We start from the raw sequence: 23,768 nt of genomic DNA, 5'->3' as shown, positions 1-23,768 counted from the left end.
CCTTTTTAACGGCTGTGCTGCTTTTAATATTGTGACAATTTTAATATTGCGATATTGCCGTTCGTGTTGCATCCACAGTCGTGAGTACCGATACTGTGATATAAGGCTGGTATCGGTACTCGCGCATCCTTTGATTTATTTGAGCATTTTTTGCGCTGTCAATTAGAATTTTTTTTTTTTTAATAAAAGGATTGGACATTAAAATGTCTTTCTACTCTGATTTGACAGAATCAATTATTAAAAAATAATCGTTAGTTGCAGCCCTAATGCATTTTGAGAAGTCATTCATGTACACTGAACAAAAGAGACAAAATGTTGCAAATGTGTTTATTTGACAAGAGAGACGATGAATGACGAGAAGGTTTACTGCGCGTGCGTCCTCGTGTGCCTCAACATGGACGAATGGAAGCTAAAGGCGGCGCTGCAGACGGAACACGAAAAGGGTTTGTCGCCCGTGTGGACGCTGGCGTGCGCCAAAAGATGGACCTTCCTGGTGAAGCGCTTGCCGCACGCGCCGCACATGAAAGGCTTGTCGCCCGTGTGCGCGCGCACGTGCCGCAGCCACGACGACTGCACGCTGAAGCCGACGTGGCAGGCGGCGCACGCGAAGGGCTTCTCGCCCGTGTGCGTGCGCGCGTGGTTGGCCAACGTGGCGTGGAAGCGGAAGGCGGCGCCGCACACGGAGCAGGCGAAGGGTTTCTCGCCCGTGTGCGTGCGGGCGTGCGTGGCCAGATTCAGCTTGCGCGAGAAGCCTTTGCCGCAGGTGGCGCAGGTGAAGGCCTTCCGGCCCGTGTGGCTCGTCAGGTGTTGCGTCATGGCGGAACGGAAAACGAAGGTCACGTGGCACACGGGGCAGGCAAATGTTTTGCGGCCTCCTGCTTGCTCCTCGCCTTCCTCGCCTTCCTCGTCTTCTTCAAGCTTGACGATGACGCAAACGTCCCCCCCCTGACCGACGTCCGCTTCCTGCTCTTCCTCCTTCACGCGCGCGATCTCGGCTTCCTCCTTTTCCATTTTAATGCGGCGCGCTCCTCCGAGCTCCTCCTCTTCCTCTCCCAAGTGACTGCGCTCCACTTGACGGACGTCTGAGGGCACAAGAAGACAAAACCTGTCACATGTCCACCAAGCTTGCCTCATTGAGCCATTTTCAGCAGTAAAAAGTGAAGATTTTGTCCAGAATGAATTTGAGAACGTCATTATTTTTTCATGTAGAATTCATTTTAAAAACTTAAGATGAAGATGACATCATCGCCTGTGCTGAGGAAGCAGGTCATGACCAATCATGGCTCAATTTGCTGACCAAACCCAGAAAACGGGCGAGCCACTATTGGTCGCTACCTGCTTCCTCAGCACAGTTGAAATCATCTTCAGTAAACAGCAAGTGGGAAAATTACTTTTTAAAGGCATTCATGGTATACAAAAAAAATGATGTAGTTATCAAATTCATTCTGGACAAAATACTAACTTTTTACTGCTGAAAATGACTTTAAAGCATGTGGCAGACTTATCATTTGGTGACGTTTTTGATTATTATTATTTATTTGATCAATGTAGTAGATACACGTGTATTTGTTTACATAATATGTCGACATCATTTGTGATTTTTGAGGTGAGGATTGTCGACTACGGCTGAATGGCAACTATTTCGTCGTGTTCTTTCTCAAGAGAAATCATACACGTTTAAACTGTGAACTTAAATTGACAAGAAGACGATCACGGACCTGCTGTGGCGCGCGAGTCCATCGCTGCCGCTCGTTTCTTCGGATCTTGTTGCAGAAAGGTCCTCCTCCTCCACTTCTATCGTTTTTCGCAACGACCCTTCTTCAACACATTTGGACTCAACAGCAACACTTCGAGTCAAGTGACCTAATTGACACACGTCTCGTTATTTTGTTAGCAGCTAACAGGCTAAAAGCGACACGGACAAGCTAGATACAAGAAAACGGACATTTGGATGGCACGAAAGAAACGAGACTAAATATGCAAGGGGCAAAACGAAAAAAAGCACAGCGATATCCGAAAATCTCGCCTTTGCAGTTCAGCGGAGCTTTTCGCCGTGAAATGGCGTGCGCATGCGCAGTACGCTTGTGATCATTTCCGGTGTGGTAAAAGCGATGCGTTTTTGGGTTACCCGAGAGTCCGCATTGCGCATGTGCAAAGTGCAAACCAGCCATCATCCTGGATCGGAATGTCGTCTGCAGTTGGGCCTCTTCACAAACGTCCAAGTCAAGTGCAAATGTTGTATCGCGCCGTTTAACGCGTACTCGAATGTGTTAATGCTTGATGTGGACAAATATCCTTTTTATTTGTGACTTGTAACGGGGGTTAGATCAGCATCTCGGCGTGCGCCGTTAGCTTCTCCGACTAGCTTTGAGCTCGTTAGCCGCGAACAAAGACTGCAGCCACAACACGTGCACCGTCCGCGTTGTTTGTTTGTTGTTATTTCCGTGGCAAGATGTTCAAAGTCCAAATGCTGCGTGCGTTGGTGAACGAGCGGCTGAGCTCGGTCGTGGAGGAGATCTTTGCGGTGTTGGAAAGAACCATCGCGGACTACGAGGAGGAACTTTGTCGAACCAAAGAGGAGAACCAGCGACAGCGTCAACTGCTGGACGCTGTTTTCAAACCTCACGCCAACGCATCAGGTTGAGTTTCATAGAGTCATTGAAAACATGAATTGACATATTAGCGATTGTTAGTTGCAGTCGTAGAGTGCTATTTGGGTGATTACATTTTTTTTTTCTTTTGTTGTCATGTCCTGCAGATGAGCTGGAGCTCCCCCACGTCAAGAAGGAGGAGGAGGAGGAGGCGGGGCTGCCGGACGACCAGGACAAGACCGACCTCAGCAAGCTGACGGTGACGTGCGTCATCGTCAAGAGCGAAGACGAAGACCAAAGCGGAAGTGAGGAGAAGTCGGCGGCGGACAGCGACGCTGACCAGGAAGGTGCCGGCAAACTCTTTCCATGTCCTCGATGCGACAAAACCTACAGCAGTAAGAGACATTTGAAAAGACACGGCAGGAGTCACGCGGCGGCCAGCGTCGCCGAGATCGAGCCGGTCCCTCGGGGCGAGCCTTCGACGCGAGCTCAGCAGGAGCCCGATTACTCGTGTTCCGCGTGCAACATGACCTTCAAGTTTCACTCCACCTTCTTGGGCCACATGAAGAAGCACGCGGGCAACAAGTCGTTCACCTGCGGCGTGTGCGACACCGCCTTCCGCTTCCAGTCCACCTTCGTCAACCACATGAGGTCGCACACGGGCGAGAAGCCCTTCGCCTGTCAGCTGTGCGGCGTCAACTTCAGCGCCCACTCGTCGCTCTTGAGGCACATGCGCCTGCACACGGGCGAGAAGCGCTTCGCGTGCTCCTTCTGCGACAAGAAGTTCCCCAGGAACGGCAGTTTGGTGGAGCACATGAGGATCCACACTGGCGAGAAACCGCTCTCCTGTTCCGTTTGCCGCATGAACTTCAGGTTTCATTCCAAGCTCATCAAGCATATGAGAAGCCACAAGGGAGACGAACCCTTCCGCTGTCGCGCGTGTGGCGGCAAGTTCGCTTCCAAGCTCCAGCTGGACGAACACGCGTGTGCTGTCGGTCAGAGCGGCGCCAGCGGTGCTCAAACTCAGTCCGATGTGTTGATTTAACCTTCAAAACACCTTGGTTGTTGTGCTGGCTGTGTTTTTTGTTTTGTGCACGTGTGTTATGATTGCCCTTCAAATATCTGCCAAAACAATCGTTGAATTGGGCCAAATAGCTGATTATTTCCCCTTCAAACGTTAAAATCAAAGAAAAGTGAAGTTTCCGGCGCTGTGAAAGTACCCTGAATGCACCATTTTGCTTGCGTAGCATTAGCAACTAGCAAGTGTGTAGCGCATGTTATTCTCTCGTCCCAAAGCGTCCTTTAAGCTGTTAAATGACACCCAGTTAGAGTTAACTGTGAAACTAAACACGCGACAATAAGAATAACATCCACTGTATATTTAAATGCAAAACATACTTCGTTTTTAAAACATCGCTAAATGCTAAAAGTCAAGGCAGGATTCCATTCATGCTAACCAGAAATTAGCATCGACTTCGGGAGTGTTTTTCCGTCAAATAACGAATATTCACACACAAATGCTGTGGGAACACAAACACACAGGTAAGATAATACTTCATAAAGGTTCAAATTCTTCCCAATGTGTGAAAAAGTTGTTATTTAAATAAAAATAAATCGTAACATCTGTACTCAATATAAATATATTTTTTTAAATAATCGGCAGATTGATCGGTAAACGGTATTTTATTCCTGACAAAAATCCGTTGGGCCCTAATGTGTTTGTGTGTGACATTTCACATTGTGATCAATTTCAGGTTAAAACATTAAAACATTCGTGCAGAAAAACGAAATAATTCCTTCAGTCAGGTGACTGGTGGAGGCCGTACGTGCATGTCTTGCCTTTTGAAATATTTTTCAACAATTGACTAGTTGACTGACAACCAGATATTTCATTAGCACTTTTTTCCCCGAATTCAATTCGTTTTAAGAGCAAGTTTACCCGTTTTTAGGGTTTCAATAATGCTTCATTTGAGTTTGAGATGGGCAAGTATTGGTATCGGGCTGTCACCTGGTCTTAATTCAAGATATCGGTCATCGCAACGGTGGCCGAGTGGCTGTTGTACGATCACGGACTAAAGGCATGCACGTCTGACAGATGTACAACCACATATTTGTTTATATAATAAAATGAATCGTGTTGTACACAAAATAGGTATTTTATGAACAAATGGTTAAAAAACAGAAAATTAATTCCATGCCATTTTAAGGAAAATTCTACATTGGGACATATTCTTTATTTTACTGATATTTGAAGTTATTTGTATCAAAGGTACATCAATGGTATAGATGACTAGTATGGGATGATGGAGTCTGCCACAAAGAAGATTAGAAAATAAATTGTAACAATCCGCAGTGTGGCGCCTCTTTGTTTTTGCGGGACGCTTGGTGGTTTTTGGTTGTGAACAGAGGCGGAGCTTGCAAACCAGGCAAATGCTTGGGGCCCCCTCGTCAGAGGGCCAACGGGTTTCACACAAAGCGCACATCTTATTCTTTTACATTTGGAGTGCCGAGGTGCAATGACAATCGAGCGTCTCAAATTCCCTAAAGCGAGCCAAGCGGTGACGGGAGATGCTCTGACAAAACTGACAGGATGAAGAGGAGCTGAACAAGAAAAGAAAAAAAGAGGGAGAAGAGAAAGGAACGTGTAAGAGTTGTTTATGAAGTGATGTGGAGTTACCACCACCATCTAATGTCGGTATTGAGCTTAATTGCTAAATTATTTCATATTTTCAGTGAATATTAAGTCCCTCGTTTTGTTTAACATTTTTGTCCTATACAATTAAGTTGGTCATTTTGTTTGGTTTGTAGTAGAGCTGTCAAATATATATATTTTTTAAATCAGATTAATCACATTTTGAATTTTGAAAATATTTTAAAAATAAATACATAATTTTTCAAATTCAGTGACATCAAAATTTCCTAAAACTTGTTCTTGGCCCCAAAATGTGTGTTGGCCAGTAGAGTAATCAATACTTCTGTCTAACGCGTAATTATCAAAATGACCGTTAAGTGGTAGCAATGAGCCCAAACGCGCTTTGAAATAGACGACGAAGAAGAAGGAACACGACGAAGTAGTCCCCGAATTAGCCGCACGCCACTAAACGCGAGCTAACTTGACCGTAAAAATCACTTTTTCTTTTCCTTTGTTACTTTTGTGTGGTACTTTATTCGTTTTGGACCCCGTCTTGTTAATCCAAGCGAGACGAAACATTCCAGCGTGTTGCCAGCTCGTCTCTTGTAGGCACTTTGAAGCGACTCCCGCTAGCTTGCTAGCCCGCTAGCTGCGAACAAAGAGCAGCGGACGTTAGCAGCGCATGCTAAGCGAGCACACACACGAGCCGTGAGTGCAAAAGTCTTTTTGCTTGTCTTCTTGTTATTATCGCGTGAAAATGTGTAAAGTGAAAATGCTGAGAGCTCTGGTCAACCAGCGGCTCAATGCGGCCGTGGAGGAAATCTTCGTCGTGTTAGAGAAAACCATAACAGAGTACGAGAACGAACTTTCTCGAACAAAAGAGGAGAATCTGCGACAACGGCAACTTTTGGACGCGCTCATGGACTCGAGCACTGCAGGTTGGTTCACGGTCATCATAGCAAGACCTCAAGACAAATATTCCTTCTTTTTGTAGTGGGAGAAAGGGTTTGGTTCAGATGAGCATGTAGTCCATATCCTGCTCGTCAATTTCCCTTGTGGACGAATAAAGTGGCTGTCTCTCCATCTATCTATCTCTCGCTCCACAGCTGACGTTTTCCTTTTCCACAGTTCTTTCTGCTTTTCTTTCTGTCTGTCAGTCAATTTTACCGCCTTTATCTTTCAGGCCATATTTTGTTATGTCTATAATCAAGTTTATCTCCAGGGCCTTAATCACTAACGATTCTCAAAGACAACATTGACAGAGATTAGTGACATCCCCTGATCAAAACTCCCCGGCTGGGCACGAACAACTTTACCTTACGAGCTAAAAATGCACAAAGCTCCTCTCGCTGTTCAACAAGGAAACGGTGAGTTATTCTGCGAGAACAGAATGAATTGCAGCAGCCATTCGTCCATGTTGGGTTTGTTTATTTGCCCCGGCGTTGGCGCTGGCTTCCTTGTTTCATCACACAATGTCGCTCCGTGATTGGTCCGAACCAATCAGTGGAAATCAACGGGAGCGGTACAAGATGTATTCTTGAGAGTTTGTCAACTCTCAAATACCGGCAGAATTCATCTTGCGAGAGCAAGGTTAGGGAACACCCCTTCTCGATGACCAGGCAGGTCCAACAATTGTACCGCAAACTAAAACAGCAGGAGAGTCCATTTAATGAGATGAAGCGGTGCAGAAAGAAACTCCTTCGGGAAAGCGGTTCTTCCTCTGGACCTGGCCCGGGAGGTCCATGCAGAATTTTGCGTAGCGGCACCTCTGGGGAAGCGATCCACCTCGGATCTTGACCCGGCTGGTCGGCACAGAATCAAGACAAATTCATCCACCAAGCGCAGACAAGACGTGTCGATTAACTGAATGCAAGAGTAGGAAAAAAAAAGTCTTAAGACAAGATTGAAACATTTCTATTAAAGCTCTTAACATCTCGATTTCTTGTATCTATTGCTTTCTCTTTGCCTGTATTTTCTATCTCTATCAAACTTTTTCAAATTGATGAACAGATTGCCATTTGCCTTGCTGGCTGCAGAAAGCGGAGATAAACAAAATCAGGTTTTCATAATATGTAATATATTTGGTTATATTTTTGAATTAAGCGTAAGGTTCAGCAACAGGTTGATTTTCTTTTTAAGATATAAATGTCAATGCATGGTCAAATCTATTGCACAAGCTTTTGTAGGCCAAACTTAAAAATGAAGAAATCTATATAAAAAAGAAAGTAAATACGTTGAGATGCATAAAGCCAAATCTGATTTGAGTTTGCTGTTGACCTTTGGAATCTGTGAAAATGTCCTTCATTTGAATCTTTATCAGTTCATGTCATTCATGAACTTTTGGCGTTTATTTGAAATGGGCAGAATTCGTAGTTGTAGTTTACTTTATAATGCAATATTGAACGACTTTAAAAAATATAAAATATATATATATATATATATATATATATAACACTTTTTGGGAGGAGAAAACATTTTCTGTTTGAAAAACGTGAATAATTTTCTTGTCGTGTTCCCGCAGATGTCAGTCAAGATGACATCACCCCCAAGCAGGAGGAGGAGCAGGAGTGGAGCTCCAGGGTGGAGGAGGAGCAAGAGGAGGAGCCGAGCCGGGCGAAAGAATGTCAAGCGTGGAGTCCGCAGCGGGACGAGCACGAGGAGGCGCAGAGCAGCAAGCCTCCTCCCGCGGCCGCCGTGCCGGTGAAGAGCGAAACGCAAGACCGAGCCCAGTGGGCGCAGCTCGGCCACGCGCCGGCCGCCGACAGGAAAGCGGGCGGCCCGTCGGCGCCGCCGTTCACGCCGCGCGGCTACCCCGCCGACCACGTGAGATTCGACGCCAAACACTTCAAATGCTCACTGTGCGACTCGGCCTTTTTCAAGATGTCCGACTTGCAGCGGCACATGATGATCCACTCGGGAGAAAAACCTTTCAGCTGCACCGTTTGTCCCAAGAGGTTCATCCGCAAGGCGCATCTGGTTTACCACATGAGGACGCACACGGGCGAGAAGCCCTTCACGTGCTCCTTCTGCGGCAAGCGCTTCTCCCTCAAAGGCAACCTGATGCGACACACCAGGAAGCACACGGGCGAGAAGCCCTTCAAGTGCAACGAGTGCAACGCCGGCTTCAGCGTGCGGCCCGCCTTGATCCAGCACATGCGCACGCACACGGGCGAGAAGCCGTTCAAGTGCTCCTACTGCGGCGAAGGCTTCGCTCAGCGGGGCCATCTGATCGGGCACACGCGCATCCACACGGGCGAGAAGCCCTTCACGTGCAACGTGTGCGGCAGGAAGTTCTCCATCAAGGGAGCGCTCAACGTGCACGCGCGGACCCACGCGGGAGAAAAAGCCTTCAGCTGCGATTCGTGCCAGGGCAAATTCTCGCACAAGCATCAACTCCGCAAACACGCCTGCGCCACCGGCGAGGGCAGCAGCGCTCAGATGGATTCTGATGCCGAGACGCCGCCCAACTGAAAAATGCCAGCGCCGACGAGATTTTTGGGGGGAAATATTGTTCTATTCCAGATGTGTATCCGACACTTTGTATTTCATAACGAGAGAGTCGAGTGGACCCGATACTAATAAACCGCAGAAAACTGTTCAAGTAGGCTCATGTTATTCTTGGAGGGAAAAAAACAAAAACCCAACAATGGTCCTAAATCTGGCCAACCTACAACTTGGGTCAATTTGACCCAACTTTCTGGGTTGCTTTATACCAAACAACACTTTTTGTGTGCGTGTGCAAAACAACACAAGTATTGGCCAAGGTCAACGAAAGAACTCAAACTTAAATTCCCCCAAAAAAAATTTTTAACGAAATACAATAGCAATAAAAATGCTTTTAAAAAGATGAAAACTAACCAACTATATTTTATGTTTACAAAACTAAAACTAACTGTAATTATAGCAAATTTCCTTTGATTTAGTCTTTGGTAATTAATTTAATGCATGAGCCTTTTGAAGATGATTTAAAATGTGATTTTAAGTAGATTTATTTTGAAATTTACCGAAATAAAGACGTTGTGATGTCATCTAGCAGCAGCCAATAGAAAAGCACCTTCAGATGATGTCACTCCCATGGTGATTTTTAAGTAGTACACTTTTTTTTTAAACTAATACTGAAACGAAGTATTTATTAAATAACTAAAACTAATAAAAACTAACAGAACCACCCTGAAAACTAATTCTAACTAAATTTAAAACTCAAAACAAAAATAACTAAAATAAAAATTCTAAAACTATAACAACCCAATATAAAAATAACCCCCAAATTTGCCCGTTAATAACCAAGATATCTATTATATTTTTAACCAACAACACCCCAATTCAATCTCTACGACTGAAGTGAAACTAATTTGACCAATTAAACATTTCTCAAAGGACTATTATGCCACGGAGGAGGCGGGACTTCCGGGTTTTCACCCATCAACTTTGTTTCCGTTTCCGGTTATGACTCAATTGGCCTTGTCCCAATACTAGCACGAATATTTTTATGTAGCCTTTTTTTTATACTGCAACGGGCGGGTGAAATTACTGTAGGCGCGATTGTTGCGCGATGATGTGCGTGTGTGCAGTATTTGTCCACATTAGTTGTCATATGATTTATTGCATGAGGCTTTTTCAAGAGGTGATCAATGAAAGAAGACGAGCGTTTACATGTCACACTTTTGCCGAAAGTGCGTGGAGGTGGAAAGTCAGTATTGGGACGCGGCCAACAATAACCGGAAACATTATTGTGGCATCGAGTCAATTATTGTTGCGTTTGCAGTGCAGTGTCTTCAGGCCAGACGGTGGCAGTAGTGCGATACGAATGCGAATGTTAGAAGCACGCAACATAGAAGAAGAAACAGGCGGAAATTAGTTACACGTCGCTTAGCAGGTTGGTTCGATATAAAAAATATTGTGTTTTTTTTTTTTTTTTACATCGTTAGGTGGCAAAACGTTGTTCGTTTAGTACGCAGACTGTGTGGCTCATTCGACTTTGACTACAAAGTATCAGCACCGCCGCTGCGTTCGTTTCTGTGCACTTTTGAAGCTAACTTCGCTTGTTAGCGGCTAGCAGGCAGCTAGGCGTCCGTTAGGTCGGTTGTTATTATCGTGAGAAAAATGTGTAGAGTGAAAATGTTGCGAGCTTTGGTCAACCAGCGGCTGAGTGCGGCCGTGGAGGAAATTTTCTTTGTGTTGGAGAGCACCATAGCGGAGTACGAGGAGGAACTTTGCCGAACCAAAGAGGAGAACCAACGACAGCGGCAGCTTCTGGACGCGCTCATGGACTCGAGCACAACAGGTACTTCCGCATTCCAGGACATATGCACGTCATGCCAACTTAAACTTGTTCTAGAAATGCGTCCAATTCCACAGTTTTTTACTCCAAAACTCCCCATTCATTCCCAACACAATTAAGCACTTGACAAAAAAACCCCAAAGTTACAGTTTGTATTTTTTTATTTAATGTAAATCTTAAAGATCAATTTCACAGAAAAATGGTTGGGGGTGGGGGGTCCTGAAGAAATCCTGGTGTTCGTGGGTCGGAGTCCTGCGGGTTTTAGACGTTTCTGTTCTCCAACGCACCTGATTCTAAAGATTAAGATCGTTTCTCCTGCAGACCTTGCTTTTGAGCTGATTATATGAATCGGGTGTCTTGAAAGATGGAAACATTTAAAACCTGCAGGACTCCAGCACCCAAGGACCAGGTTTGGGGAAGCCTGTTTGTGATCAGTTTTTGAGAAAATGAATTATAAAGAGATGCCTCAGAAAGTGTACAATTTCACAAAATGAAGAATTATAATTAAGGGTAATGAATTAAATACATAAGTCGATTAACTATAGTAATTATTAATTGAGATCAAATCTGAAAACTTTATTAGTTAACTAATAATAAACTGAAACTGTTTAGTTGTACTTTAGGGCATTTAAACAAAAATGTTAAATGCATTATTCAAATTTATTGTGCCAATATTTTCCCTTATATTGCAAATGAATATTGGCACAACATTTATATTATTATATCGATGATGATGTTGTCTTGCAGACATGACCCAGGAAGAAGTTCCCACTGAACAGCAGGAGGAGGAGGAGCCAGATGGGCCCCCTTGTGTGAAAGAGGAAAAGGAAGAAGCGGCAATCGTAGGCGTCATCGTGAAAGGTGAAGATGATGCCAGTGAAAACGGCGGGACGAGAGTCTTCCCCCCGCGATGGGACAGCGAGGACACATCCACGTCGCCGTGTCCCGATGACGACCAAGCTCGTCGCTTGAAATGTCCTCAATGTGACAAAACATACGCCGACCAGACGCAATTGAGAAGACACGTGAGGTGTCACGGCGACAACGTGCACTGGCGCTGCTGCCACTGCCACAAAACCTTCGGCAGTAAAGCCGATTTGCAGAGACACGACCGCACGCATACCGGGGAAAAGCCCTTTGCATGCTCCTTTTGCGCCAAAAGATTCTCCATTAAGGGCAATTTGATCGCGCACACCAAAACGCACACCGGCGAAAAAAGCTTCTCGTGCTCAGTGTGCCGCACACGCTTTGGCGTGCGCTCGGCCTTGATTCGACACATGAGGACGCACACAGGAGAGAAACCGTTCTCCTGCTCCTTCTGCGGCGAAAGCTTCTCCCAGAAAGGGCACTTGATGAGACACACCAGGACGCACACGGGCGAGAAACCTTTCAGCTGCCACACGTGCCACAAGAAGTTCTCGGAAAAATACAACGTCAAGAAACACAAGTGTGCCGCTCGCGCCACCGAACTGCACAAGGAAACCACGGCGCTCAATCAGTCTTCTGCCCTCTAGTCAGATACTCAAAGACGCTTTTAAAATGGAACGGATACATCCTCCACGCTCTTACACATTGACACTGTGGTGACGTTAAGCTACTTAAGAAGCCACAGCTGACCCGGGGAAGGCAGGCTGACGGCCCCTCCCACCACCACCAAACATTCGCACCTTCCATACACCAGTGTGAGTAGCAACACATTAGTGTGTCAAGTGCCTTGCCCAAGGACACAACGACACGCGACTTGGGGAGAGCGGGTGTCGAACAGCCGACCTTCCGGCTGCTGGGCGATCGTCACCCTGAGCCACGGCCGCCACGAAACCAAAAGATTAATAATGACACAATAAATGCTGTTCTAATAACATTTTGTAAAATGTCATTTCTAATACAGAAGACATTTAGAGGAAGGAACGCCAATTTAATTTGCAGAACAGTATATTGTGTTGTTTAGCTAGTTTAATTTCATTTAGTAAAGTATATTCAAGTACAATTCAGAACAATAACACAATTATTGTTTAATTTCATTTGAATTATAATTTACAATCAAATCTAACTAGAGCAAGATGTATAGTATAATTTAGTTTAATTATAATTGATTGTATTGCAGTAAATGAGAATGTAACGATTTCAACATCTATTGTGTTGCTAATTTGGTGTAATACACAGAAAAATTCCGAACACAATAGATAATTAATCAACTAACTGAATTTCTTATATTGTGATATAATACATAAAAATTGTAATCTTTTTTTATTGTGTTGTGAATAGTTAGAGTTCAAGTTAATATAATAAAAATTAATTGCCACAAAATTAATGAGTGATTTTTAAATTATGTTGTAATTATTCGCTGCAATTATTTGATTTCTCATATTATTTGTCATGGTTATTTAATTCAACATTAGTATATATTTAGTCATTATTGTTTTGTTTTTTACGAATGTTTTCGTAAGTCTATTTTTGTGGCGAGATGTCGCTGGTGTGACGTCACTGAGTCTTTCGTCCAATCGAGTCGAGTGAAATCGAAATATGCGGAAGTTAGCAAGTAAACGTCGGCTGATCAGGGAAAGAAAGTGAGCGAAAAGTCCGACGAATTTCTTGGCGTCCGCTCGTCCCCGCGTTTTTTTTTTTTTTTTACAATACTTGACGTATGTGTCACTCTTCGTCTCGGCCCACTAGAAAGCGTCTCCGGCTAGCCTAGCATGTTCGCTTGGAACAAAGAGCGGCGGAAGTTAGCAACAAGCTAAAGTCGAGAAGCGCCAGGTGAGTAACGACGAGTGTAAGCCGAGTGTAAGTTGATTTTTTCTCTCAAAGCGATTAATTCCCGTTGCTGTGGAAGTCGTTGGAATGTTTAGAACAGGGGTGGCCAAGTTGGGTCATCGAGAGCCACTATACAGCCTGTTTTCCATGTTTCTCTCCACTAACACACCTGATTCATGATCAGGATCGTTATCAGGCTTCTGCAAAGCTTGCTGATGAGCTGATCATTAGATTCAGCTGCGCTGAAGGAGGGAGACGTGAAAAACAGGCTGAATAGGGGCTCTCGAGGACCCAACTTGGCCACCCCTGGTTTAAAATGAGAGAAAGGGCTAAGCGCATTCAGCGGCCTGTGTCGGGGCACCAGCGACGTCACTTCCGCTTATGCCGCGGCATCAGCAACTGCCTTTTTCCTTTCTTCTTGACTCGAGTGATGTCGCGACTCCATTCAACTTTGGGCCGCTGCCATTACTCATTCCACGGCATCGTGTGCGTTTATAAACGGATTTTTTTTTCCCGTTCGTATGTGCTTACGAAGTGCGTGTTTTTTGTTGTTGTCAATTCACTAAACACTCTTATTTTCACCGACTTGCGTGGGGGTAATTGGGCTAATAAACACATTTTATTGCTGGCTTTTAGCTTGACACGAATGTTGACATTGGTCTGGTATGTGATAGTGTTTACTTTTGGTATCTTATTAATTTAGTGTTTAATATTTTTTGTTTTTATATGTTTGGATTTTACTCCATGTAGGCTACAGCAGTTTTCATGCAGCGATTTGTTTTAAAGTGCTCTAGAAATAAAGTCGAGTTGAGGTATTCTGTTTAAATTATTAATTTGTTCAACAGAAAGTGCATTATTTGTATTTACTTATTTATTTTAACTCGTTCTCATTTACTTCAAGCTTACTAATCAACACTTATTTTATTTTATTTTTATTTTTTACAAACAATAATACAAAACAGTATAACAGCCAGGGGGAGACAAATACACAGACAGTTTTTGTGGAATTGAAAACGAAGACTTGGAACATCTTTTTTTTCTTTCTTGTAATATAATTCAGAGGTTTTGGAAGGATTTTAAAGTTTGGTTTCAATTTGCTGTCCTATCAATGAAAGAGATACAATTTGGAATGAACATTAACAATTGGAAAATTGACTTTGGTGTCAATGTTTTTTTGTAATGGGTATTTATTCACAAATGTTATTTTATTTATTTTTTAACAAATCCTAATATAGCTCACTGGAAGAATGATGAATGATCTTTAAGGTTTATGGATCAGAAAAATACCCATGCGTTTGATTATTATTATTTTTAATGAGTTTGATTTAATTTAAAATATTTGCGGGATCCTTTTCTTTTTGACATTTTGTAACAATGCTCCTTGTTCTGTGTTTGTTTGCTTTTGGGGGGGGGGGGGGGTCTTTGTATGTATATATATTTCTTGACGTTTTATGTAATTGACTTGATTGTAACATTATGCGGTGCTTCATTTGTTGGTTTTGTATTTGAGGTGTGTTGAATAAAAAAAATACACTGACAGAATTACTACGTCACTTCTGTTGAGCGTCCAAATATGGTGTTGTGCCTGGTGGCCATTGTGACACAGCTGAGCCAGGAGCCACAATGGCTGACAGGAACGTCACCATATTTGGATGCTACTATGGCAATTACACGAGGTCAAAATGCGTTCCTACACGATGGCAAAGTTATGCGGTAGGTAGGTGGCCAGCAGAGAAGGTCACGGGGTCTCTCTTTCTCTCTCTCTCTCTCCCTCATCTTCAGTGTTCAATAAATTTTTTGAGAACGTAACTCATCCATATTGTACAATATTTGTTTATAAATGTCTGTCATTGCATGTCATTCCCGTGTAAGTCACAAGATGACGCTGTTCCATTCGACTTGCTGTCGTGCATTTACTTGTCTCACCTTGGCTGTTGTGTTGCATTGCTATGTTGTACTGTGATCAATAAAGCATAAAAAAGTGTGTTACTGCGACATTGGCGAAAACTGCTGTGGCCTACATGGAGTAAAAAACAAACTTATAAAAACAATTCAACATTAAATTAATAACATACAGACAGTAAACACTATCACATACCAGACCAATGTCGACATTCCATTTAAGCTAAAAGCCAGCCATAAAATGTGTTTATTAACCTGATTACGGGACTGACTGCGCCCCCCCCCCCCCAGTGCAAGTCTGTTTAAATAAGAAAGTATTTAGTAAATTGACAAAAAACTAACAAAAAAACAACACGCATCTAGCGATGCCACACCATATTTGGACACTAAACGGAAGTGACGTAGGTGCCTCGCCAATTATTTCTCGAGCACTTTTTTTTTTAAATCACTGCATGAAAACTGCTGTAGCCTACATGGAGTAAAAACAACATTCAACTAATAACATACAGACAGTAAACACTATCACATACCAGACCAATGTCGACATTCGTGTCAAGCTAAAAGCCAGCAATAAGATGTTTATTAGCCCGATTACGGGGCTGACTGCAAGTCCGTTTAAATAAGAAAGTGTTGAGTAAATTGACAACAACAAACAAACACGCAGTTTGTAAACACATATGAACAAAAAATAATCCGTTTATAAACGCACACGATGCCGTGGAATGAGTAATGGCAGCGGCACCAAGTTGAAGGGAGTCGCGACATCACCCGAGGTGAAGAGGAAAGGAAAAAGGCAGTCGCTGATGCCGCGGCATAAGCGGAAGTGACGTAACGGATGCCACGACACATGCCGCTAAATGCGCTAGCCCTGACTGTCGAATGAGGTAACTGGGCGCCGGAGAACATCCCGAAGACGAACTTCGCGGAAGCAAAAAGAAGGAGACAAGCAGCGACAAGGTCACGTGCTGGATTCTGGCTCCGATGGACTCTCACGTGCAAGGTTGGTTGGCTTCGCGCTCTCACTTTTAGTCCATGATTCATCGTAGTCATTGAAGTATCTCTTAAAGTGTACAAATGGGGTCCAGTCTACTGAAAAGAAATGTCATGTCAGCGCTGCAGACTCGTGAGTAAGTTGCAAGAATGGATGAAGCCTTCTCGGATGAGAAACAAACGTCTTCTGAGACGGACAGAGAAGTCCAGTTGCGATTGTAACTTTCAAGTTGCTAAAAAAAAATCGAGCAAGTCACAAACAAATTCAAACAAAGTCGAGTTTTTTTTAAAGGCCAACGCCCATCCTGATATTTGGCAGAATAAATTTACAGTGAATTGGCCGATTAGTTACAAAACATATATATAATGAATAAAATAACTAATTTTAAAAATAACTAATTGTCTTGCTACTGAAATGTAAAACTGTCTTGAAGTTAAAATCAGCTCAACGTGAAGCTAAGCTAGCTTTAGCCTCGTCAGATAGGTGAACGTCAACCGGCTCCAAGTCTCATATTTGTATCTTTCTCAGACTCAACTTTTTTGTACTGTCCCAAAATTGGTCACTTTTCTCCTTGACATTCTCTTCGAATTATTATTATTATTTTTTCCCTTTGCTTTCCGGTCAAAAATGGCAGATTTTGGTGCTCGTGTTCTCCCACTAATTACGCAAGAACAGAAAAAAATTCTGATGTAAAAAGAGAGTCTACTTTCTGTTGTTAGTTTGGGTTCTTATATTGGCACAGAATACAAAATTGTGCTGCCAGTCAATGAGTTCAATTTCCTTGAGTTGAAGTCCCCAACTTTGAAACGTGACAACATTTTACAATCCTTTTGTGGCCGCGGTCATATTTGATGATGACGGTTGTCTTCTTGCGTCCTGTAGACGGCCAGCAGCTGCAGCCCCCCCGCCTCAAAGAGGAAGATGTGCAACCGCATTCCCCCCACGTCAAGGAGGAACAGGAAGAAGTGGACGTCAGCCGGGAGGCCGGCGAGCGTCTGGCAAGTCGGGACGAGGCCGAGGACCGTCTAAGCCACTTCTCGGTGATCCGAGTCGTCGTGAAAGGCGAAGACGAGCAAGACGAAGGTGAGCAGGAGCAAAAGACGAGAGGACGGCATGCCGAGAGCCACGACGGAGACGTGACCTTGGGATGTTCTCCGTGCGACAACGCGCCCGTTTTGACGGCGCACGCGGGAGACAAAATCTTCATCTGCCCGTTTTGCGGCAAAAGCTTCGACCGGCAGGAGCACTTGATGGATCACATGATGATCCACACGGGAGAGAAACCCTTCGTGTGCTCCATCTGCGGCGGCAGCTTCTCGCTCAAAGGCACGTTGATGATACACATGAGAACACACAGCGGTGAGAGACCCTTCCCGTGCTCCGTTTGCGGCGAGCGGTTCTCCCAGAAGGTCAACCTGACCAGACACATGAGGACGCACACGGGGGAGAAACCTTTCTCCTGCTCCGTGTGCAGGGAGAATTTCTCCCAGAAAGGAAACTTGATGAAGCACATGAGGACGCACACTGGGGAGAAACCCTTCCCCTGCTCGGTGTGCGGCGAAAAGTTCTCGCAGAAAGGGAATCTGGTGATCCACATGAGGACGCACACCGGGGAGAAACCTTTTGCCTGCTCGCTGTGCGGTAAAAAGTTTGCCCTGAAAGGCAGCTTGAGGAAACACACCAGGACGCACACCGGCGAGAAACCTTTCACTTGCTCCGTTTGCGGCGAGAAGTTTGCGCAGAAAGGCAATTTGAATAGTCACGCCAGGAAGCACACAGGAGAGAAACCCTTCAGCTGCAACGTATGTCAGGAGAAATTTCTCTGTCGAAATCAGCTTAGCAAGCATAAATGTGCGCGTGACAACAGCGCCGCTAAATGAATGCTAAACTGAATGCATTTATGGCACTTTTATCTACACCATATGGCACTCCAAGCGCTTTAAAAAAAAAAAAAATCTAATTTTTTACAAAGGCTCCCTTTCACGCACCAACAGGAGGCTACTAAGTGGGGTTGAGTATCTTGCACAAGGACACTTTGACATAGTCAAGGTTGAGGATCGAACCCACAACAAGATTTTGGAAAAATGCTTTTCAAGTCCTTAATCATAAAGTGTTTTAAACTTGGATTCCGTTTCCACTTGGGGCTGACTTAATGAGAACATTTTATTCCTAAAAATGTCATTTTTATTTACATTAAGTAACCGTACATATTTCAATGCTGGTCTATTCTCGTCAGTGTTGGTTTTGTCCATGTTCTGCATTCATGCTGAAGAATGTTGACATGTTGAATGATCAACTTGATGAGATGCGTTTGGGTGGTCTTTGTTGCCATCTTCCGACTGATTGCTGGTACTACAAGCGTCAACCACCCGACGGTGTCGCAGTCACGTGTCTTATTTTTGCTGAATGTTTGGCCTTATCGTGACCATTTTTCCACAAGATTCAAGTGACCGCAGAATAGAAAAGAATGTGCAAAGTTCGGGATGGTTTCATATAATAAAGAATGGCGACGCATCTTCTGCAATGCGCAAACATGTCACGTCAGACTTTGATGAAATATAAAAGGTGAGTTTTATGAATTATGCTTAGGACGAACTCCTCCCGGGGTGAAAAATGAAGGCTAAAAAAAAAAGAAGGAATATCTGCAAAGCCGGCCTCAGACAAGGAAATGAAGAAATCCAATCAAATGAAAACAGTTTCATTTAAAAGTTACCATGATTTCATGTTTTTTTTCTTTTGATTATTTTGGATCTTTTATAACAATAAAAGTGCCAAAGGCAGCTGTGCTTTCTTTTAACTTCATTCTGTTTTATTTGACTGCATTATAATTGAGTTGACTTTGTTGTCACTTTTTGCATTTATTTTAACTTTACTTGATTCAAACATTTTATTTTATTCTCATTTGTTTTACTATAAATGATTTCATGTGCACTCCTTTTATCTTATTGTATTTTACTTTATTGTAGCTGCGCGACTATTTAAATATATTTCATTTGACTTAATTCTACTCGGTTTTCTATTGGTTTAGCTTTACTCGATTTTATTGAACGATGTTTATATTATTCTTGTTGGTTTCATCTGATTTGCATTTTGCTTTATTTTACGTCACTTGTCACCTTTTTTCCCCCTACCTGAATTATTGTTGCGTTTTATTTTAATTTATATAAGAATGTGTTTTTATTTATTATTATTGTCAGTCAACCAGTTGATGGTGTACCCCACCTACTGCCCGAAGCCAGCTGGGATAGGCTCCAGCACCCCCGCCACACTTGTGAGGAATAAGCGGTTCCGAAAATGGATGGATGAATAGAATTGATTCACCTTATTTACTCATGTAATTTATTATATTACGTAAGTTGACTTTAAGTTTAACTTTATTTGAATTGATGTATTTTATTTTGCATGATTTTGTTTTCATTTTATTTAACTTAGTTCTGTGTTGTTTGGTTTTGACTTAATTCATTCATTTTGGTCAATTCACTTGACTTACTCGGTTTATTTCACTTTTTTACCCTTTTATGAATTTGTTAATACTTAGTGCAATTTCTTTTTATTCATAAATGCGAGTATGGACCTCAAAAACCTACTTCACACACTTTCACATTGATCACCTATATTAGACTTATAAATGACTCTCATAACAGAAAGGCTCTGAAAACTGTCAATATTTAAAAGGAAAAAAAGTCATTTGGATGTATACGAAACCCCTGGCATTAATATGTTTGTTGTGGTGTACACTAGTATACTAATATATAATGTTTCATTTTGTTGATTTCGGGTATACTTATCTGTACTTTTTCTATGGTTCAATAAAGCTGATTAAAAAATGAAGTAGCGTCCAAATATGGTGTTGTTCCTGTCAGCCACACCATATTTGGACGCTGAACGGAAAAGACGTAGAGTGCCTCGCCAATTATTTCTAGAGCGCTGCATGAAAACTGCTGTAGCCGAGATGGAGTCAAAAACAAACATATAAAAACAATTCAACGTAACAGTGCACGTCCGTTAAAATAAGAAAGTGTTCCGTCAATTGACAAAAAACAACAACACGCAGTTCGTAAACACATATGAACAAAAAATAATCCGTTTATAAACGCACACGATGCCGTGGAATGAGTAATGGCAGCGGCACCAAGTTGAAGGGAGTCGCGACATCACTCGAGTAAAGAGGAAAGGAAAAAGGCAGTCGCTGATGCATAAGCGGAAGTGACGTCGCTGATGCCGCGGCACACGCGGAAGTGACGTCGTTGACGCCGCGACACATGCCGCTGCCGCTAAATGCGCTAGCCCTCACTGGAGCTCAAATAGAGGCGGAAGTTAGCATCGCATGCTAGTTCACGATGAGCCAGCGTGAAAAGTCTTCCGAGCGCGTGCAAAAAACAGCGACTACGTGACGTGATGGTGGCGCAGCCGTCGTGGCGCAAATTAGGAGGAGGAACTTTCTCCAACCAAAGAGGAGAATCAGCGACGACGTCGTCCACCACCGCACGATCCGATGGACTCGCACGCGCACGCGCACGCACAAGGTTGGTTGTTTTCCACAACGTCTGTTATTCACTTTACATTTAAAAAGTTTGGCACAAGATCAACAATGTCACGTTGGCATTGTCATGAAGTAAACCCGTCAAGAACGCACCCGTTGCCGTGTTGGGGCCGAGCCCACCCACCGACTCCAAGTTCTTGTGCCCCCACAGCCAACACACACACTAGGTTTCAATTTGTTTTCTGTTTTGTCATTTTAGCTGTTTTGTGTTGACCTCCTCTAAAAAATGAAAACATTTTATTTTATTTGATGTAATGTCTGTTTTATTATATCGTCGTTTTTTCCCCTCCGGCGGATTTGGACCAGGCTAACCCACAAAAAGGGAAAATCTGCCCCGAACTGATCCTGCTGATCCTGTATTGATAAATTCCAGTTGCTCAAGACCAATAATCAACAAGTTATTCATTTTCTAAATTTATGGTTAACTGTAGTATGTGCACACCTGGAGGAAAGAAATCTTCTACGTTTTTTTCACACCAAATATGACATGACTTTGACAACAAAAATCAGAAGCAGATCTCCTCCTGGAGTTTCACTTTTATTTTTCGAGCGCCCGTCATTTCCATGACGAAGTCACAGATTTTTGCACTTTTCAAATGCAGCGACCAACGATGAAAAACATCAGTTTCACTAATTCGTATGAAATGAGTTGGACATGGACACAAAAAAAAAGTCTCACGGTTCGACACTCCAAATGGAGCAGAAAGTCAGCCATTTTGGTTGAAAGACGTCATTTCACACTGAGAAGCACCGACTGCAAAGTTAGAAAATGGGAACCTCTGACACCAGTTTGACGGACAAACTCAAGGTCGTGTGTACACGTCCACCAAAACAGGACACACACAAAAAAAGTCTCAAATGCCACGCCTGAAACGGAACGGAAAGTCGTCCATTTTAGTTTGAAACAACCAATTCGTACCCGTAGACCAGTTTCGCTGACTGACATGAAAGTGGTTGGGCGTGTCTTCAAAAACTTGTGGAGGCCATTTTAGTTTGAAGAATCAAATTCCAGATCAAAGTTGAAGCGGTTGCGAGGTCCTGTTGATGGTCGCTTGAGGCTTTCGTCCTTTTTCTTTGTGCATTCCTGTTAGGAGACGTGATAGTTGTGACATTTGTCTTCTTGTGTCTGACAGACGTGCGTGCAGAAGAGCTTCAGGAGTGCAACTCCGGCGTGGACTGCGAGGAGCGACAGCCCGCCGGCGTCAAACGGGAAGATGAGGAGGTGGACGTCAGTCATGAGGGAGGAGAGCATCTTGAGGGTCTGCGCGAGGACGAGGAGGAGGACGAGGAGGAGGACGAGGAGGAGGACGAAGAGGAGGACGAGGAGGAGGACGTGGACGCCCCCGTCTGCCAGCTCCCGGTGATTCCAATCGTCGTGAAGGGCGAAAACGATGACAACGGAGCTCAGTCGAGAAGCGGGTCGGAAGGCGGCAACCACACCGACGACGAGCACCCGAAAGGAGGTCGCGGGAGACGTCGGAACCGCGACCAACACTTCAAATGTTCTGAGTGCGCCAAAGCTTTCGGCACCAAACGAAATCTGAAAACGCACATGATGATCCACACGGGGGAGAAACCCTTCATTTGCTCCATCTGCGGCGCAAACTTCTCCCTGAAAGGCACTCTGATGATTCACATGAGGACGCACACGGGGGAGAAACCCTTCCCATGCTCTGTGTGTGGTGAGAAATTCTCACAGAAAGTCAACTTGACCAAGCACATGAGGAAGCACACCGGAGAGAAACCTTTCCCCTGCTCCGTCTGCGGCGAGAGGTTCTCCCAGAAGGGCAACTTGATGATCCACTTGAGGTGGCACACGGGGGAGAAACCCTTTCACTGCCCAGTTTGCGGCGAACGCTTCTCCCAAAAGGGGAATCTGGTGATCCACACCAGGACGCACACGGGAGAGAAACCGTATCCCTGCTCCGTGTGCGGTCAAACCTTCTCCCGCAAGGACATTTTGTCCAAACACACCAGGACGCACACGGGTGAGAAACCTTTCGCTTGCTCCGTTTGCGGGGAGAAGTTTGCGCAGAGCGGTAACTTGAAGACACACGTGAGGACGCACACAGGAGAAAAACCTTACAGCTGCCACCTGTGCCACGTCCAATTCGCGTACAAGTATCAGCTCAACAAGCACAAGTGCCCCTCGGATGTCGCCGGCGCACCGTCAACATTCCATGATCGTAACTAACTGCACCTGATTTTATTGATTCATTTTTTGCTTTGAATAAAAGTGCCAAAGGCAGCTGCTGTGCTGTGCTTTGAAATAAGACAGATTTGTGATTGATGAGGCAAATTTCAGCGTTAATTGCATTGTGTTCTTATAAATGTACTTCTCTTTTAGGACTTCAAGTAGAAAACACAAAGAAAACCAATCATATTAATTAAAACGTTTAATACAAGATTATTAGAAAATAAATTAGGCGACAATTAATGAAAAATGCATAATAGAGATAAATAATAAATACTAAAAATGAAAAAAAATGTGGGAAACATACACCATTTTGATAAAGAATACATTTGGAAACAAATATGAAGATACAATTGTTTGTAGAAGTACAATGAAAATGTGACTTTTTTAGAAAAATTTAAAAAAATAAACAGTTTTTTTTTTGCGTGTGTGGAAAAAAAATACACTGATGGGAAACACAATTTTTACAAAAAAAATTGCCAAAAGGAAATTTGAAATGAGAAAAAAATGCAACAATATTTGACAAATAAACATAAAACGATTAGGAGGAAAAAATGATAAAAAGAATAACAAAGATATTAGGAAAAAAAATGTAAGGAAAAACTAGAACAAATATATTGTGAGAAAATGCAAACTATTGAAACGTTGGAAAGCTTTTTGTCTCTATGGTAACTGGTCAACTGCCCTGACATTACTGGCGATCAGTCCACAGATTGGCTTGATTATTTTATTAAATTTAATTTGCAGTTGTCATAAACGAATAACAAACATAATATATATATTATTAAAAAAAAAAAGTTGGAATAACGATATCGGTTGGGTTTTATGACGTACTGTTGTAGTTGTCAACATTTGTCCACTTGATGGCAGCATTGTACCG

The 23,768-nt window shown here is 43.4% G+C and overlaps 6 protein-coding genes across 7 annotated transcripts; 5 read left to right on the top strand and 1 right to left on the bottom strand.

Moving 5' to 3' along the window:
* Positions 1-313: 313 nt before the first annotated feature.
* On the bottom strand, positions 314-2,078 carry LOC147176533 (uncharacterized). Its single transcript, XM_086071256.1, has 2 exons — positions 1,719-2,078; positions 314-1,082 (listed from the first exon to the last, which is right to left on the bottom strand). Exons 1-2 carry the CDS (start codon positions 1,738-1,740, stop codon positions 364-366), a joined length of 741 nt encoding a protein of 246 aa, XP_085927382.1. The 5' UTR covers positions 1,741-2,078; the 3' UTR covers positions 314-363.
* LOC147176532 (uncharacterized) lies at positions 1,997-4,943 on the top strand. Its single transcript, XM_086071231.1, has 2 exons — positions 1,997-2,639; positions 2,759-4,943. The coding sequence occupies exons 1-2, from the start codon at positions 2,453-2,455 to the stop codon at positions 3,634-3,636; spliced, it is 1,065 nt and encodes a 354-aa protein (XP_085927357.1). The 5' UTR covers positions 1,997-2,452; the 3' UTR covers positions 3,637-4,943.
* Positions 4,944-5,642: 699 nt separating this feature from the next.
* LOC147176531 (uncharacterized) lies at positions 5,643-8,824 on the top strand. The gene is made up of 2 exons (XM_086071223.1): positions 5,643-6,161; positions 7,745-8,824. The coding sequence occupies exons 1-2, from the start codon at positions 5,981-5,983 to the stop codon at positions 8,692-8,694; spliced, it is 1,131 nt and encodes a 376-aa protein (XP_085927349.1). The 5' UTR covers positions 5,643-5,980; the 3' UTR covers positions 8,695-8,824.
* Positions 8,825-9,710: 886 nt separating this feature from the next.
* Positions 9,711-12,363, top strand: LOC147176530 (uncharacterized). The gene is made up of 2 exons (XM_086071241.1): positions 9,711-10,507; positions 11,252-12,363. The coding sequence occupies exons 1-2, from the start codon at positions 10,327-10,329 to the stop codon at positions 12,016-12,018; spliced, it is 948 nt and encodes a 315-aa protein (XP_085927367.1). The 5' UTR covers positions 9,711-10,326; the 3' UTR covers positions 12,019-12,363.
* A 663-nt stretch (positions 12,364-13,026) lies between these two features.
* Positions 13,027-20,046, top strand: LOC147176529 (uncharacterized). Of its 2 annotated transcripts, XM_086071238.1 has the most exons (3): positions 13,027-13,261; positions 16,027-16,160; positions 17,034-20,046. In XM_086071238.1, the coding sequence occupies exons 2-3, from the start codon at positions 16,142-16,144 to the stop codon at positions 18,029-18,031; spliced, it is 1,017 nt and encodes a 338-aa protein (XP_085927364.1). In that variant the 5' UTR covers positions 13,027-13,261; positions 16,027-16,141; the 3' UTR covers positions 18,032-20,046. The 2 variants fall into 2 exon arrangements, with proteins under 2 accessions (XP_085927364.1, XP_085927363.1); XM_086071237.1 differs by lacking the exon at positions 13,027-13,261 and having other exon boundaries at positions 15,925-16,160.
* A 353-nt stretch (positions 20,047-20,399) lies between these two features.
* LOC147176528 (uncharacterized) lies at positions 20,400-22,967 on the top strand. The gene is made up of 2 exons (XM_086071225.1): positions 20,400-20,677; positions 21,828-22,967. The coding sequence occupies exons 1-2, from the start codon at positions 20,647-20,649 to the stop codon at positions 22,886-22,888; spliced, it is 1,092 nt and encodes a 363-aa protein (XP_085927351.1). The 5' UTR covers positions 20,400-20,646; the 3' UTR covers positions 22,889-22,967.
* Positions 22,968-23,768: the final 801 nt, after the last annotated feature.

This window comes from Leptonotus elevatus, chromosome 3 (assembly GCF_054856555.1).
Source record: "Leptonotus elevatus isolate MCC_2025b chromosome 3, RoL_Lele_1.0, whole genome shotgun sequence".
NCBI lineage: Eukaryota > Metazoa > Chordata > Actinopteri > Syngnathiformes > Syngnathidae > Leptonotus > Leptonotus elevatus.
Note: the sequence above shows the minus strand (reverse complement) of the source record. Positions and strands in the feature narration are given on the sequence as shown.